Source organism: Drosophila sulfurigaster, chromosome X, assembly GCF_023558435.1.
Source record: "Drosophila sulfurigaster albostrigata strain 15112-1811.04 chromosome X, ASM2355843v2, whole genome shotgun sequence".
In the NCBI taxonomy this organism is placed as follows: domain Eukaryota; kingdom Metazoa; phylum Arthropoda; class Insecta; order Diptera; family Drosophilidae; genus Drosophila; species Drosophila sulfurigaster.
Window position 1 is genome coordinate 27,534,910 of NC_084885.1, and position 18,071 is coordinate 27,552,980.

Here is an 18,071-nt window from a genome sequence, read left to right on the forward strand (position 1 = left end):
TATCCGAAGAAATAGAATATTATTTATTTTACATTCTATATGCATTTTAAAACTAAAGCTACAGACGAATGAATGGTCATAGCTTCGTACAATACTATTTGACATATCCTAGATATATGGGCTTAAGATAATCCTTAAGAGATTGTAATTGATAAATTGTGCAATGAAAATATATTTTTTGAATAAATACGCGAGATCGAACCATAGATGGCGCTACTAAGTAAGCAAGCGATTTACTGTATTTCTGCTTGCTGCTGACTTATGTTCGCCTGGTATTTCACCTGCTGACTTGGAACTTTTTAGCCGGTTGCGGCTTCTTCAAGCGGTCATTCAAAACCTCCAAGAATGGCCGAAAAGTGCCACGCCAGCAGATGAAATACCAGGCGAACATAAATCAGCAGCAAGCAGAAATCCAGCATGTAAGGTCATGAAGATTTAAATAAAAGAAAGATGATTTTAACAGAGCCCCAAAGCATGCTACACAAAATTTAACATTCTGTGGGCGCCAATTTCAAATTTAGCTTAATGTTACTTTCTGCTTGCTTCTGGTTTCTGTTCGCCTGGTATTTCACCCGCCAACGTGGCACTTTTAGACCGTTCGTGGAGGTTTTGAGTACCGCCCACTTAAGCAGCCGCGAATGGCTCAAAAAGTATCAAGTCAGCAGGTGAAATACCAGGCGAACATAAATCAGCAGCAAGTAAAAGTACAAAAATTTTCGTGAATATTTAATAGCGCCATCTATCGTGTAATCTCGCAATGACTGATGTTAATTAATAGAGCCCTAAAGTATGCTTCAAAAAATGAAATGTTATTTTATTTTTTACATTTTTCTATATATCTCGGCCATATTCTGTCGGATTTTCAAAGGATATATATTGCTATGATCGTTAGGACGAACTGTATCGATTGTCATCAAAAAAAAATAAAGGATCATCTAAGGATACGAAAAAACGAGACTAAAACACAAATTTAAGGATATCTCAGAAACTACAAGGACGCTTAGGATGTCCTTCGGCCAGTTGATAGAGGTGATTAATATAACTCATTTGACACAGGACCTGTCAGGATATGGAAGGACATTGCCGAGTTATTACCTATTTACTCTATACAAAAAAGTCCTTATAACTTTGCAACCAAAGGACATTCAAGGATCACAATGCATATTCGTGCTCTGCAGGATAAGGACTATTCGTGTGCCAAAGGACATCTCGATCGTCCTTCAAATAGTCGAGTTGCATATAAGTTTTCAATTTCTTGGTAATTTTTGCATGTTAATTGAAATTGTCGTTGCGACATCGCACGATAGATGGCGCTACTAAATCTTCAGGAAAATTTTTGTACTTCTGCTTGCTGCTGATTTATGTTCGCCTGGAATTTCACCTGCTGACTTGCTACTTTTTGAGCCATTCGCGGCTGCTTTAAGTGGGAGGTACTCAAAACCTTCACGAGCGGTCTAAAAGTGCCACGTTGGCGGGTGAAATACCAGGCGAACAGAAACCAGAAGCAAGCAGAAGTACAGAAATTAACATTAAGCTAAATTTGAGAATGGCGCCCACAGAATGTTCAATTTTGTGTAGCATACTTTGGGGCTCTGTTAAAATCGTCTTATTTAAATCTGTTATTTAAATCGTCAAGCTGGATTTCTGCTTGCTGCTGGTTTCTGTTCGCCTGGTATTTCATCTGCTGACTTGGCACTTTTTAGCCTTTAGTGGCGGGATCTTGCCGAGAATGTTGTTGAGCGGAATCTTAGCCGCAATTCTATTTCACTCAAAATAGTCTAAATAAAAAAGAATTCCTTTTTGGGTTTTTTTTTTTTATTTAAGATATGCATTTTGGAAAAATAGTCTGTAGATATATGCAATGTTGTTAAGATTCTTACAGCTTGAAGCTAATTTGCTTAAGAATGAACATTGCCACTTATTTTGTGAAATGCATAGGAAATATTTGATGCATCTCAACATTTAGCTAAATAGCATACATAAATATTTTAATGAATATCTTAAATATATATTGCAACTTTGATTTTTTTAACCTAACATTGTTGAGGGTTTCTGTTAAATTTAAATGTGTTACAGAAGGCCAAGGAGAAGACATAATAGAGCTGCATCTGTAAAAGAAGTATAATAATAAAAAATACATATATTAGAGGTTTCAATATCTATAAGCAGAAAAAATATATATTTACCCAGCCACAGCTCGATTTCGAGTAGATAAGAAATTCAGTAAATTCTTTCCTTTTAACTAGATCGATCAGTTCTTCAAGCTCCATCGATGGTTTAAGTTTAGTTCAGTCAACTTGGGTTAATTGGGGTCCAAATATGAGACAACGAGCGTTTAGCGCAGTTTTGCTAATTAATTATCGCATTAAATTATGAATGGATCTTGAGTGTGAAGCATGTTTCCCACATTTGCTGATTGATTGAGTCAATGAAAACGCAATTAGATATTGTGATGTTATTTAAATTTGCTAAATATGCTATATATGTAGGAAATGTTGTTAATTGAATTTTTTTCTTTTTAGCTGACGCAGTTTCAGTTTCGTTTTTCAATGCCTATTTAAAACATAAATTTGCAAACAACTTTTACACAATCGAAGATCGCGTTGGTCAATCCACAAAACTAGAAAAGACGATAACAACAACAACAACAATAACAGATCACAGCGAGAGCTCCAATATAAAAAATATAACAATAAAAAAGTAGATGCAAAAAGCCAAAAAAAAAAACAAAATGTTACAAAGTTATTCGATGTGTGTTTATTGCTTTCGGGGTTTTTTTTTGTTGTTGCTTATTTGGCAGCAACATTTCTTTTTGGAGATTAAAACATATACATATAAATTGTTAGCCGCATTTTAATGCAAATGCTAATGAGCTAACAAGCTTTTAGAATGTGCTGAAAGCTCGCAAAAGCTGTCAAAGGGATCATTACTTGAATGAGGTCATAGAAAGCTTTACGGATCAGTTCAGTTGAGGTCAGGTCAGGAGTTGTGACCCAACTAGACTTTGAGTTTGACTCGCAACTCCGATTGCGACCTCAATCTGCTCAACGGGTTTCGCGCCTAATTTAAATTTTTAACTCATTTATTCGGTACACCCACTGCTCTCTTTGCTCCCCCGTCAGTCGCTTAAGTTCGGACATTCATCTCCGCTTGGGGGCTTGCGGATCGTCGATCGCTTCACCGTTCGATCGATGACGAAAGCAAACGCGAATGACGAACACGAAGGCAAAGGCAAAGGCGAAAGCCAACAACAAAATGCTCAGTTTAAGGGGGCATTGGGCAAGGCCCCTGAAGACCTTAAGCGAACCGAAGAGCGCTGCATAATCATGCGCGGAGCTTAAGCGGGCTTATAAAAGCGAGCGGCCGCATCGAGTTGGTCATCAGTTGCCTCAGCGGTTTCGTTCTTCAGCTACGTGAAGTTCCACAGATTTCGTCCCCCCCAAGCAAGAAACTTCCAGCAATGAAGGTGAGTTCGTTGTTCGTTGTTCGTTGTCCGTTGGAAACTCTCGTTACCCTGAGCTAATTCCTTAACTCCTCTTCATCTCTGGAACAGATCTTTGTCTGTCTGTTTGCTGCACTTGTTGCCACCAGCTCGGCTGGCATCATTAGCGGTGGCGGCGGCGGAGGAGGAGGCGGCGGTGGTTACAGCTATGGCATCGGTTCTGGCGGCGGAGGCGGTGGCCACACCGAAGTGCGCACCGTTAAGGTCATCCATGAGGGTAGCGCTCAGATTGGCGGCGGCGGCTTTGGCGGTGGACACGGCGGTCATGGCGGACACGGCGGACATGGTCATGGTGGCCACCAGGAGGTCAAGACCATCAAAGTCATCCACCAGGAGGCACCAGCTGCCTATCACGGACACGGTCACGGTCACGGACATGGCGGTGGTCATGGACACGGTTTCAGCAGCGGCGGTCACCAGGAGGTGAAGACCATCAAGGTTATCCACCAAGAGGCTCCTGCTGCTCACGGATATGCTCATGGCGGCGGTCATGGCGGCAGTCACGGTGGACACGGCGGTTTCGGTGGTCACCAGGAGGTCAAGACTGTCAAGGTCATCCACGAAGAAGGACACGCTCTTGGCGGCGGCGGCGGTTACGCTGGTGGCTTCTCCCACGGCGGTGGTTACTCTCATGGCGGTGGTTTCTCTCACGGTGGTGGACACGGCGGCGGTCACCAGGAAGTCAAGACCATCAAGGTGATCCATGAGGAAGGTCATGCTCTTGGCGGCGGCGGAGGCGCTGGCGGTTACTCTGGTGGCTTCTCCCATGGCGGTGGACACGACTTTGGCCATGGCGGACACCAGGAGATCAAGACAGTCAAGGTAATCCATGAGGAGGGTCATGCTCTGGGCGGCGGCGGCGGCGGCGGTTATGCTGGTGGCTTCTCTCACGGCGGCGGTTTCTCCCATGGCGGCGGTCATGGTGGTCATCAGGAAGTCAAGACCGTGAAGGTGATTCATGAGGAAGGACACGCTTTGGGCGGCGGCGGTGGCTACACTGGAGGTTTCTCCCACGGCGGCGGCTTCTCCCACGGCGGTGGACAGGAGGTCAAGACCATCAAGGTAATCCATGAGGAGGGTCATGCTCTTGGAGGCGGCGGCTACGCTGGTGGCTACTCTGGTGGCTACTCTGGTGGCTTCTCCCATGGCGGTGGTCTCCAGGAGGTGAAGACCGTCAAGGTCATCCACGAGGAGGCTGCTCCAGCTCCCATTGCCGTGCACAACGAATACCTGCCTCCAGTTGTGTCCGCTCCAGCTCCCGGATACTTGCCTCCATCGGGTGCCTGGAAGTAAATGCCTTTCCAAGGCGTTGTTGCCCTGTGATGAACTGTGTCATAACTGTCACCTCTTCCCCTTTGTTGAATAGTTTTAAGAGTAATTACATCATTTTTTTTTGTCCTCATAATTCCCATTAGTCGTCTAAGCTCAACACTATTTTTTTTCTGTTGAAAATATAATATAAAATTTACCAAAAACATATGATATATCATTATTTTTTATGTGGAGATCAAAATATTTTTAAATCTTTGCCATTGCTTAGGGTTGCCGAACCTAACCTTACTTCTTGGCGTACATAACCTCAAATAATATATTTTGGTTAATATTTACTAGAAGATGGATTTTATCAAGTAATTAATTGTAATAACTTCATATTAAGAATAAATATGAAAAAGAAGTTTATGTTTTGTAACCTATCTTGTTGCTTAAAGTTCCTCAACATAACCTTACTTGTTAGTATACATAACCTCAATTATTAAAATTGGTTAATACTGACAGGATCAATAAGTTTTTAATGGTATACCTGATTATTAATCATAATTACGAGAAATAAATTGCTTAAGGTTCCTCAACATAACCTTACTTGTTAGTATACAGAACCTCAATCAATAACATTTGTTAATACTGACAGGATGCTGCATTTCCTCAACAAGTTGTTAATGCTGTAGCTGATTATTAAGAATAATTACGGGAAATAAATTGCTTAAGGTTGCTCAACATAACCTTACTTATTTGCAGACATAACCTTAAATAACTTAATAGTGTGCATTACTTACAACAAACTGCGTCCCTCATACAAGTTATATATAATGCAGAAATTTTTAAAATTTAAAATGTAATTTCGTTTTCATTATCATCATAAAGTAATCTGTTCTTACCTACATGAAAATACAAAATCAGTCGATTATCATTATTATCATAAAGTTATCTGTTTTTACCTAAATGATATATTATAACTGATAAAAGAAAATACAAATTAGTCGATTAGACTAACAGATTCATGTTAAATCTTGAAAGTTGATCGCTTTAAGAGCCATCACTCATTTATCTGGCAAATTGATCACTTAAAGATTCACCACTCGAATGTTAAGTAATCGATTCATAATACCTCTAACCGTATCGATATTACAAAAGATAATAATGCCATGTCTAGCACATGACTAATGACGCATGTCTGCGCAGTGCGCACAGAAGCCGCTTAGAGCAATCAAATAACGATAAATTCGCTCGAAGTCGCAGTCGCAGCATTTGAATTAGTTTCCCACATTTTGAGCATAATTAATTAATGATGTGCATCGAGCGCTGATTAAAGATGCATGTTTATCTTATGCTTCATTATGGATTATCATTAATGGCATGTTTTTCTTTTCGTTTTGCATTTTCCACCCACTTTCGATTTCCATCGATTAAGGTTATGTAAATTGGTATTTTGTTTCTTCATTTTTTCATTTTGTATTTGATTCATTTGTGTGTGTGTGTGTGTATGCTAAGTGAGCCTGTGTTGTGTGTGAGTGTGTGAGTTGACAGTTAAAATGTAAATGTATAAAAAAAAAAAAATAAATTAAAGAGTACGTAAATTAAAAGTGAGCTTCACTGATAGCTGCGCCAATCTTGTCTGCCGCCAAACACGCGTCGCTGCTGCTGTTGCTGCTGCTGCTGCGTCGTCGTCGGCGTCGTCGCCGACTGCAGCTGCAGCTGCGATAACGATAACGATTGTTGTTGCGACTGATCCAGGCTGTTGCTGCTGAGATACTGATGCAGGGGCAGAGGCCGCGGCGACGACGACGTCAACGTCAACGGCGGCCGCGCTGTCGGTCGCCACTTTGAGGGACGCCAGGGCGTGGCCAACTCCGCCTCCGCCTCCGCCTCCTCGAATCGATGATTGCTGCTCTGCGGCGCCGCATCCAGATGCTGATCAATGTGACTCATCTCGTTGTGCACACGCAGATTGAGCAGCAGCTCGCCATCGTCATCGATCAGATTGTACATCTGCACACCCGCACCCGCACCCGCCCCCCCTGCATTCGCCTTGGCTCGCTCCAAGCGCACCTGTTGCTTCACCTTCGTCTTGGGTGGCTTCTGCCTTGGCTTGGACTTGCGATAGAGCTGTTGTTGCGGCGATGGAAGCAGGCGAGAGGCGCGATCCTGAGCCTGCAGTTGACGGAGTATGCCCAGCGGCAGCAACAGATCCGATTCGAAGGGTAGAAAGCCGCTGGCGCGCACTTTGATGATGTTGCGACGCAGCAGCTGCTGTGGTTGCCCCAACCCCAACGCCAACGCCAACAGCATGCACAACACTAAGAGCAACTGCATCATACTCGTAATCCTCATTCATGCACTTGGCCACAGCATCTTCACTCGAAGTCAAAACACTTTTCAATTCAATTTGCCACTTGTTGCAGTCACCATCAAAAAAAAACTGTTTAACGAGGTGTACAAAAAAACAACTAACAAATTATTTTCGAGTTCCTGAGGAGCTTATGGAGCTGTCGCTGTCGCTGTCGTGGAGCAGCTCATTCTAGGCCCGTATTGCACCAACTGACTTTGGCCGAGCGACGCACTCTGCCACAGACCGACTTGGCCGAGAGCAGAGCGCACACACACACACACACACACACACACACACACACACACACACACGGACAGGTGGAGACGCCACACACACAGCGCGGTTACAAATGAATTAATTAGAGAAAATTTCGACGCACGCTTTTCGAAATGATCCGCTGCACAGTGGTGCCAACTGCTTGAAACGGTACTTTATAGACGCACAATAAGATATCACATAAATAAAATACTACATAGTATATATAGTATAAATATACAATATATAAATATACTATAATATATAAATATACTATAATATATAAATATACTATATATTATAAATATACTATAAAATAAATAATATAGATTTCTTATTTTGTAGACTCACAATATCATATAAAATCGTACAACATTGCAAACAATAATACTAAATAATATATATGGTATATACTGCGTACGATATTGCAAATAAAAATACCAAATAGTATATATAGTATACTATATACATATACCACATATGAATATTGAAAGTAATTATATAGAATTTATATTTATACTTTTGATAAACTCTAACTATACCCATATTAAACAGAATAAAAATAAATAATAGTTTTGAATTCATATATATCATATATATATATATATACATAGTTTGTAGACTGTATTTTCTACTTTTGGGGAACTGCAAACCAAATAATATACTATAACTATATAATAATAATATGGAATTATACTAAACTATAAATATATGGTTTGTAGAATAATAAGAATATGTGTACATTCATAATAATATTCCAAATAATAAAATAGAATTTATGTTTACAAAATTTAGAATACACAATATTTGATAATATAGTCAATATTCATAATATTTTGAATAATATACATATAATCGATTTTTTATGGACTTTAAACTTTTATGCTAAGGATCTTAGCACATTTCTTATCATTTTTTCTGCCACTTGTTTAGATTGTTTCAAAAAATGTTTTAAAAATTGTTTCAATTACATTTCAGTTTAAGATATTTAACGAATTTAAGTAAATCATTCTAAAAACTCACTATAAAGTTAATATTTTTTATAAAACTTTTGTTTTTCCGCTTGATTTTGAATTTGTTTGAATATTTTATCATATGTATGGGCAATAAAAATGATTTCATTTGTGTTATCAAATATTTGTTCATAATTTATGCACTGCCTTTTTTTGATTTATGACTTACGCATTGTGAATTGTAAAGAACTGTGAGTTGTCGCCAAAAATCTGCGTTGACATTTGGCAAAGTAAAAGTAAAAAAAAATAAACTGGTAAAGAATAAATTAAGTTTGATATGCATATTATGAATGAGCAAAGACCAAGAATAACATTCACTTTCACGTGTCACAAAATGAGCCGCAGAACTGGAATATTAAATTTAACTGCTTGGAATTTACAACACGCGAGTTGGAATTTACAACGCTTAACACCTAAGCATTGGACCACTGTGCACACTAAACGCTCTGCGCTTTGAAATGAAAATAAAAATATAACTGCGGTGTTTATTGTTGTCTCGTTGCTGTTGTTTGTTTTGTCCGATTGTCCGTTGTTGCTGTTGCCAATGACTGTAACATTTAATTTCTTCTAACTTTTTATGGCCAAGCGCGGATGTTTGTTTGTTGGTTAATAAATGATTTATGCTACACTTAACTAGAATAATTCTTTTTAATGCTAATGCGCCCTATCCCCAAACAGTGTTCCACTGCCCCGCTAGCTCACAGTTGCAGTCGTAGTCGTAGTCGTAGTCGGAGCTATTGTTGTTTGCTGGTTTGCTGGAAGTAACCCCGACTCCGACCCCGACCTCGGCATTAAACTGGTTCACAACTAGTTGGGGGTCATTATTGCGGTCATAAATGCTCGCTGCTACTGTCCACATCTACATCCACAAGCACAGCTCTAACTCCAACTCCGACTTCAATTCCAATTCCAGCTGGGGAGTTGAACCACAGTCGAGAGCCACTCTCGCTGAAAATGGTTAATTGTTAGTGTGTCACTGCGACTGTGGCCATTGACCAGCTACGAACAAGTCTCATTAGCATGAAAATGCCGGCTTAACAATAGTTTATGCAAATTGAACAAACGGAACGGAAAAGCGAAAAGCGAAAATGTTGCACAATGAATCGAATTTTCACCACAACTGAGAGAACACACACTCACTACTCCACTTTTGCTCCACCGAACTTCAAAAGTCCAACTCGATCTCCAACTGTGGATCTCACTCAGGTCATTCCCCCTCTCTCTCTCTCTCTCACTCTTTGCGCTGTCACATAACTTTTCGAAAAACCCATTTCCATTTAAGATTATCATTTCTAACGGCCTCTTCATTCTGTCAGTCTGTCAGCATCTCAGTTAATTGCTTAATTATATTCATCATGTGTGTCAACACAACAAAAATAACCGTCTGGCTCATATAACTCTTTGTAGGCCCATTCAGAATGTCATTTCAAGCCGGTCTTAATGAGGTTTCACTGCGCCGCTTCAACGACGCTCGCTTTATAATTCAAAAATACTTCATCGAATCTCTTGACAATAAATCATTCAAGTTATCTACAGCAGTCAGCTTTTGACTGTAGTCGTGAATCCTCTTTGTCTTTCTTTCAGTCGGTTATAGCATTCAGCTTTCTGTTGCAGTTCAATAAGACATTGTTAATAGTTCTTTCAAGTTATCCATAGCAGGTAGCTTTTGACTGTCGTCGTGTGTCCTCGTGATAACTCTTCCACTAAGTCATAGCATTCAGCTTTCGGTTGCACTTCAATAAGATATTGTTCATTAATTTGTATAGAATAGTTTTCAAGTTATTCACAGCAGGTGTCATCAAGTGCCCCATATCTGTATAGTTCTTTCAAGTTATTTATAGCAGGCAACTTTTGACTGTAGTCGTGAGTCCTCTTGGTCTTTCTTTCAGTCGGTTATAGCATTCAGCTTTCTGTTGCAGTTCAATAAGACATTGTTAATAGTTCTTTCAAGTTATCCACAGCAGGTAGCTTTTGACTGTCGTCGTGTGTCCTCGTGATAACTCTTCCATTCTGTCATAGCATTCAGGTTTCTGTTGTCAATATGGTATTGTTAATAGATCTGTATAGAATAGTTTTGAATTTCTGACTTATTATAAATGCAAACCTTTTTTTGTATTTAATTATCTATAACACTTACATTTACTATAATATAATACTTACATTGAAATACCGATAAGTTGACCAAATAAAATAACATTAAATATGATAAGATTGGGAAAATCAAATGATATCCTTACCTGACTTTTCTGATACCTTAATAAAAACATAAATGCGTAGATTTTTATGGCATTTTATTTTAAAATTATTTAGCATATACATACGATTACATATGTAGACTTTGGTTTAGAGCTTGTACAACTAATTTAGACCCAATTGCAAAAAAAAAAAATTAATCGATAGTAAGTATTAATGTGATATATGTACAGAGAGATATATTATATAAGTTATCTTATTTCGAGATTTACCGAGTATTAACTAAGATGACTAGCATTATAAACGTATTCGAAGCCAACCAAAAAAAAAAAAGTGATGTGAGAAGAAATCTCAGACTCTCTCTCTCTCGATTAAGAGTATTGTTAGTTGGCTAGGAAATTGAACAATTGTGACACTTAAGTAAATCTAATTAATAAATAAATAACGAGCTAAATGAGACTCGCATCATCACTTATGACAGAAACATAATCATTATTATCATAATCGAAAGATAGATAGATATATATACATACATATACAAATACTGTTGCTCTATGAAGTAATTCTTGTTTGGGGTTATACGAGTGTATTAATTTATTAACTAAGTACGATAAGTTCTTCTTCATCATCTTCTTAATTGCTAGTTCAATAAGTTCTTCTTCTTCATCTTAGTTCTTGCTAGTTCAATGAACCCTCTAGTCCAGGGTGATGTGGGGATTTGTGTAGGTAAAGCCATGGAACTGCTTCTGATCCATGGAAGCGAGTATTTCTTTATCGATGGGCGTGAGACGGACACGCTCTCGAGTAAACACACGATCGAAATATTGCGTATCCAATGGATGTTTCTATATTCAACCACATAACCACGATTACATATATGTGGAACTCAACTAGATAATAAACATATTTGCACTTACCACTTGGGGCTTAAAGGGCGGCTCAATTTGCCGCTTCTCGAGCAGATTCCATTCGATGGGCCGGAAGAATATATGATCGGCAATATCGCCAGCCGGACTATACTGTGATCCAATGCGCTTCGTGTAATCCTTCTCCAGCAGCTGCAGTCAACAGAGAAAGAGTTCATTTGAAATCTTTAATCTCTTATCGATTCATCGATATCAACTTACGCCCTTAAGTATGCCAGTTGCTTCGGCGGATATATAGACGGGGAACCATGGAATTTCATTGCAGATCGACCAGAAGAGTTCGTCCTCATCGCAGCCGCTGAATGGCGATTGTCCGATTAGCATTTCGTAGAGCAGCACACCGAATGACCACCAATCCACATTCTGATTGTATTTCTCACCCTGTTCGATAAATATACAGCCATGCGATTACTGTTATCGATAGTATTAAGTTTGCCTTGTTACCTTGATGATTTCGGGCGCCATGTAATCGGGTGTGCCGCAAAAACTATCGGCCGTCTTATCCAAATAGATTTGCAATTTGCACATGCCAAAATCAGCAATACGCACATGACCCTCATAGTCCAGCAATACATTGTCCAATTTGAGATCCCTGTTTTGAGATGAATTGCCATTAATATATGCCATATTTTTCGATTTTTTAAATACAGTTAACTTACCTGTAGATAATGCCCTTCTTGTGCAAAAACTTGAGGCCAGATATGATTTCGGCGCCATAAAAACGTGCACGCTCCTCGGAGAAGCGTCCGCTCTCCTGGATGTGGAACATGAGATCTCCGCCATTTAGATATTCCATCACAAAGAACAGATGACTCTGCGAGAGAGAACGTTAAGAGATTCTTTGAGTACCATTTTTATTATTTAAGTTAGCAGAGTAATGGAGTAATGGTAATATTTTTATACCAATATTATCATCCTATTCGTTTAGTTCTTTTTTTTCTAATTTTTAATTAATGCAAATAAAGAAACTGAATCATTGTTTGCTTATTAATGCTTAAATTTCAATTCTTATTTGGTTGCATATAGAATTTAGTCTTAACATTATTATTTTAAGACATAAAGTTACTAGGTAACATCCGCAAACTCTCTTTCACATCGATAATCATACTTTATCCTTCCTGTGACACCTCTTAAAGTTTTCTTTCGTCGATGGTATTCGAATGGGAAAACGAAAAAAGAGCGACGTAAAGTATGAAGAAGCATATAGCATAACGAACAATGCACAAAATGTGATACGATATGTGAAAAAGCCATTTTCTTGAGAAGAGAAATAGCATTCATTAATATTGTGGATTTGCAGAGTTATATATGATATTTAAGATCAAGAAGATATTGCAACCAAGTTGCAATAATATGTGATTGGGATATTGTGTTTTATACCCGCTACCCATAGGGTAGAAGGGTATTATAACTTTGTGCCGGCAGGAAATGTATGTAACAGGTAGAAGGAGGCATCTCCGACCCTATAAAGTATATATATTCTTGATCAGCGTCAACAGCCGAGACGATCTAGCCATGTTCGTCTGTCCGTCCGTCCGTATGAACACCTAGATCTCAGAGACTATAAGAGATAGAGCTATAATTTTTTTTGACAGCATTTGTTACGCAGATCAAGTTTGTTTCAAATTTTTCGCCACGCCCACTTCCGCCCCTCAAATAAAAAAAAAATAGAATAAGAAGCCTAATTTTAAAGCTAGAGTTGCGAATTTTGGTATATACAATAATATATATATAATAGTTATGATTATAATAGTTATGATTCCTGAAAATTTGGTTGCGATCAGATAAAAATTGTGGAAGTTATTAAAGAAATACTTTTGTATGGGCAAAACGCCTACTTACTAGGGGTCTGAGTTGCTTTGGCCGACAATCTGGTACATTGTGCCGTCTATGGTATATTTTGAATGTGGTACTATATCGATATACTAATTATATCATTTGGTATATTTTCGGTATATTTTGCAAATGATACCGCAATATTTTGCCTTTATTAAAAATGGGTAGCGGGTATCTCACAGTCGAGTACACACGACTGTAACTTTCTTACTTGTTTAATAATTGCATTTATATTATAAACAAATGTTTGTGTGGTGTGGCCAAAAATTGTTGTTTTTAACTATGTATATACCTGTCAAATTTAGGTTCAAAAAGTTTACCAAAATTTGTGGAAATTGCTAAAAAGTATTTCGTTTTGGCACGATCAAAATTTTGCTCATCTGGAACAGAGCTTAACGGTAAAAAATCTTAGCTTGGCTGCACGTAAAAAATAGAATGATTGAAAAAATCGCACAAAAAATAAGAGAAACTAATTGTATTTCTACGAATTTCCGTTCATTTGTTAATAATACATTATATGAGCTCCGAACTTTGCCACTTTCCCATATTCAATTAGAGGCAATTGTTTTTCAGTTGCCCGAACAAAAGGTCATGGTCTGATGTCCAGCTGCCAATCGTCAGCTAGAAATTTGCGCAAATTTTAGTAGCAGCCGAGATGTGAGACAGATAAAAGCGAGTGAGTGAGTGAGTGAGAGAGAAAGAGTGAGAGAAAGAGAGTCCCCCCAAAATGAATGGTCGTGCATCCTCAAAGTCATAAATAATTAAAATACCTTCTAATCGGTGTCAATGCAAGACAAGAACGCCCCCAAAAAGCAAACAATAACAAAAAAAAAGAAAAACTGATTGTTTTTATTTTGTTGTTGTTCTCTTCTTTTGCTGTATTTTACTAGAAATGTTTTGAGAACATTGTCGAACGTAATGCCGGACGTGCGTGCCAAATAGTGTCTAGAAAAAAACACTATGGCAGCCACTGTCGTGTGCCCCAATCGATGGCCAGAGCGAGAGAGAGAAAGAGAGATGGAGGAGATAGAGAGAGAGCGAGGTGGAGGGCGGACAGAGTCTAAGAATAGGTCGTTTTACCTTTTGGCAAATGTATTTTTGGGATGCTTTATCGTAGGTGTTGCTCTGAGTGAGTATTACCTAGACAACAACGACAACGACAACGACGACAACGACGTCGTCTAATTCAGTAGTAGATCAGTGGGTCTTGCGTCTTGCGTCTCGCCTAACGTTTAACCACCTATCGACCTTGCCTGAGAGAGATGCGCGACCTTAAGTGGCACTTACCTCTGTTTGAAATGTGCAAAACAGATGGCATAGATATGGATGCTTGGTGCCCAATGCCAAAACTTTGCGTTCGATCAGCGTTGAGTCGACGTCATCGTCCTCCAGCACGACATCCTTCTTCAGGCACTTGATGGCATAATAATATGTTGTATCACGCAGCTCAGCCAGCAGTACCTACCGAGATAATATCATTAATATAATATATTATACATATATAATATTATATTACTTACCTTGCCGAAACTTCCTTTGCCAAGCACGGCCAGAAAATGAAAATCATCTACCGAATAATTCTTAAATCTAGGTATTACTGTTGCTGGCGCTGTGAAACGTCCGGATTTTTGGAATTGTGAATATGTATATGATGTTTCTGTATGATCCCAGAGTATAGAGCATAGACATAATAAAGGAAGAGATACAGCCATAGGAATAGGGAAGTAGAGATTCATATATTAATCAAGAGAGTAAAAGTTTAAAGTTAAAATTAAATATGTGTACAGTACAGTTCGGCTGTTGGGTAGCTACATATATAGTAGTATATCGAGTAATATATAGTATGTATATTAAGTGAGAGAAAGAGAGAGTGAGAGACTTGTGTCATACCATCGTGTTCATCGTTGGCCTCGATCTTGTAGGCGGGATTGCAGCTGGGCGGTGTGCTGGGTGAATCTCTTGCCTCACGTGCGCCTATTTTATGGATAAAGATTGTATTGTTTTTCTTTTTGTTCTTCTTCAAACTCATATATTGCCCATTCAACGGTGTGTGTGTATGTGTGTGTGTGTGTGCAATCGTCTAATTATAGCTCTCTAATTAGCTGCAAGTAAAAAGCCTCCACAGCTTCTTGCCCACAATTAGCTTGTTTATTGTTTTGTTTGTTGAGCATTTTGGGTTTTTTTTTTTCAATCGAAAACTTGGAACTTAATTAATTAGCTTTTCGCTGTAAATGGCTGACTTTATACATATAAACTGATGTACGAGCCAAGTAAATTTATGCAATGTTATACATTTATCTTATCTATCAATGCTTTAATTATAATAATAATATGAACTGATCTAAATAAATTGAAATATCATTTTTGGTAATACATTTTTTGCTAATCTTGGCATTGTTTAGAACAAACAAATTAACCACTGGCTTTATATATTCCGTCATATTTTTGTATATTTTTATTTTTCTTTTTTTCATAATTACTAAATTTGTTATATACTTTTTTGCATTTCAACGCATACCTTTGCTATTTATGAATCACAAAGTATCGCATTTTATTATAGTTGTTTTATTCTTTCTATAAATGTATTTCATATTGTTTTGTGTTTAAATATGCTCGGAATGATGACAGCTGAATTCAGGAAAAAATTAACAGCTTTCTCGTGTTTTTCATTTGCATAAAAACATACAATATTAATACTGTGTTATATTTTATGCTGAATATTTTCTAATTTTTCATCTTAAAGATTCTTGTGATAAATGCCAGACTTCGCTGTTTTGCAGGAGTTTTCTCCGTCACAAAAGTGCTTGTCATTAAGTACACTGTACTTTATTTAATGAAAAGGATAACGATCTAGCTTTTGCTTCGTTACACAACACTAGCTGCTTTAGTTTAGTTATGTAGTTACACATTACTGGCAACAGAAGCATACTTCGTTAACCAACACTGATAACACAAGCGTACTTAGTTAACAAACACTGGCAACACGAGCGTACTTAGTTAACCAACACTGGCAACAGAAGCGTACTTAGTTAACCAACACTGGCAACAGAAGCATACTTCGTTAACCAACACTGGCAATATAAGCACAGTTAGAATTGACTCCACTTCGATACTCATTTCAGGGCAAACAGTCAGTACATCGAACGGTCACACTGTAAGCCCGCATCTCTAATATAAAGATGCAAATGCAGTCAAAAATATGACATTTTGTAGATTACTCTTTTTGTGTTGTTATTATTCTTTATACTTTTCTGCTCCAAGCAACGAAACAAAACTTCAAAAAGTAAAAAATTTAACAAATCTAAAATTTTTTTTTTTTGTCAATTTTACAAAAAAAACAAAAAAATATGGCAGGGATCAACTAACCAAAATGAATATGCAAAAAATCCGTTATTCAGTTTTTTTTTTCTGTCGCAGTGCTATTTCAAAGTTTACAGCTGTATATAGCACGTATCTGTTCTGTGTTTCCACCTGTTGATAACTCAATTTGATGCCTAGCTGACAATCAGTCAGCACCTTGTAAACACACCTCAAACACATATTGCACAACGATATCGACACACACACACACATACACACACTTGGCTGGCAAAGTCAATTATGAAATCATAATGTCAGCCATAATTAGGCGCCATTATTTATGGATATTTCTCTCATTCGATTTTCACAATTTTTGCTTTTCCCCTTCACGAAAAAAGCACGCGCCATTTGTTAGGAATCTTGCAATCGCATTTTGGATTCCTAATTTCGTAATTTCGTAATTCCGTGAGAGAGAATCGGTTTGCTATAGCTGTGTGTGTTGTTACCTCGTTTTACGTGGTTGAGCGCCTCGACGATGAGTTTCTGATTGACGCCGCATAAATTGGCCGTGAGACGTTCGCATTTCTTGTGACAATTCACGTCACATTCTGTTGTATTTGTTTTCGTTGTTGTCGATGTTGTTGTTGGCAGCGTGGCGAGCGCGAATGTTGTTGAGATTAATTAAAACAAATCGTTATTAATATGATTATGAATTGTGACCATGTACAATGTATAGAATATACGATTCTATATGCATATCATGCGATATATATATCAGACGTCTGACGTCTGATTTATTTGCTGCACGTTTCTGGAAAATATATCGCCGCCCCCCTTTGATATTCGCTCTTTGGCTTTCACCTGCCCCACAGTGAATCGCTTTTCCTTGGTTATTATTTTCCGCAATTTCGCATTTTCAGATCAAAGAGGAAGCAATGAACAGCGCAAGCGAATAAAATTCAAGAGTCATGGCAAAACTTGGAGATACGCTGTAAACAATAAATGTTTTCCAAAGGAACTTTATCAATCGATAAATCGAACCTCATGAAACAGTCAATCGATTAATCGAGCTTTATGAAATTATTCATCGATTAATCGAACCTCAGGAAACTTTTAGAATTTGTAATTCAATTTAAAACCTAAAAATGAGAATCCCTATGTTTTGTTTGCTTTATCAAAATTAAGAAATTAAGCTTCCACTTATTATACAATTATATTTCAATTTAAAGTGACACTAAAACAATATTTCGAATGGATCTTGCAATAAATATTCCAATAACCAATGTGTTATATATAATTTCGTTATTTCTTAAGGCAATAAAAGTAAAATTGGGTTGTTCCGGTATGCAAAAACTCTTTAAGCGATAGTATTTTTGATTATAGTGATTCCCAAATTTCGCTATTTGCTGTGTGTTTGTTTCTTCAATCTCTTTGATTAC

The 18,071-nt window shown here is 38.0% G+C and overlaps 3 protein-coding genes across 8 annotated transcripts in view; 1 reads left to right on the top strand and 2 right to left on the bottom strand.

Annotated features, from left to right (window-relative positions):
• Positions 1 to 3,255: 3,255 nt before the first annotated feature.
• On the top strand, positions 3,256 to 4,941 carry LOC133848408 (uncharacterized). The gene is made up of 2 exons (XM_062283964.1): positions 3,256 to 3,466; positions 3,554 to 4,941. The coding sequence occupies exons 1-2, from the start codon at positions 3,461 to 3,463 to the stop codon at positions 4,793 to 4,795; spliced, it is 1,248 nt and encodes a 415-aa protein (XP_062139948.1). The 5' UTR covers positions 3,256 to 3,460; the 3' UTR covers positions 4,796 to 4,941.
• Positions 4,942 to 6,227: 1,286 nt separating this feature from the next.
• On the bottom strand, positions 6,228 to 7,486 carry LOC133848546 (uncharacterized). Its single transcript, XM_062284165.1, has one exon. The coding sequence runs from the start codon at positions 7,109 to 7,111 to the stop codon at positions 6,371 to 6,373; it is 741 nt and encodes a 246-aa protein (XP_062140149.1). The 5' UTR covers positions 7,112 to 7,486; the 3' UTR covers positions 6,228 to 6,370.
• A 3,176-nt stretch (positions 7,487 to 10,662) lies between these two features.
• Positions 10,663 to 18,071, bottom strand: part of LOC133847802 (putative protein kinase C delta type homolog) — a 31,710-nt gene continuing 24,301 nt past the window's right edge. For 3 of the 6 annotated variants that reach the window (XM_062283033.1, XM_062283029.1, XM_062283028.1), the window contains 9 exons: positions 17,139 to 17,240; positions 15,223 to 15,306; positions 14,853 to 14,989; positions 14,620 to 14,793; positions 12,156 to 12,310; positions 11,941 to 12,088; positions 11,698 to 11,877; positions 11,488 to 11,628; positions 11,215 to 11,415 (listed from right to left, as the gene is read on the bottom strand). In XM_062283033.1, the coding sequence (XP_062139017.1) occupies positions 11,266 to 11,415; positions 11,488 to 11,628; positions 11,698 to 11,877; positions 11,941 to 12,088; positions 12,156 to 12,310; positions 14,620 to 14,793; positions 14,853 to 14,989; positions 15,223 to 15,306; positions 17,139 to 17,240 (1,271 nt within the window). In that variant the 3' untranslated portion in view covers positions 11,215 to 11,265. The other 3 variants (XM_062283030.1, XM_062283031.1, XM_062283032.1) reach the window with 3 other exon arrangements.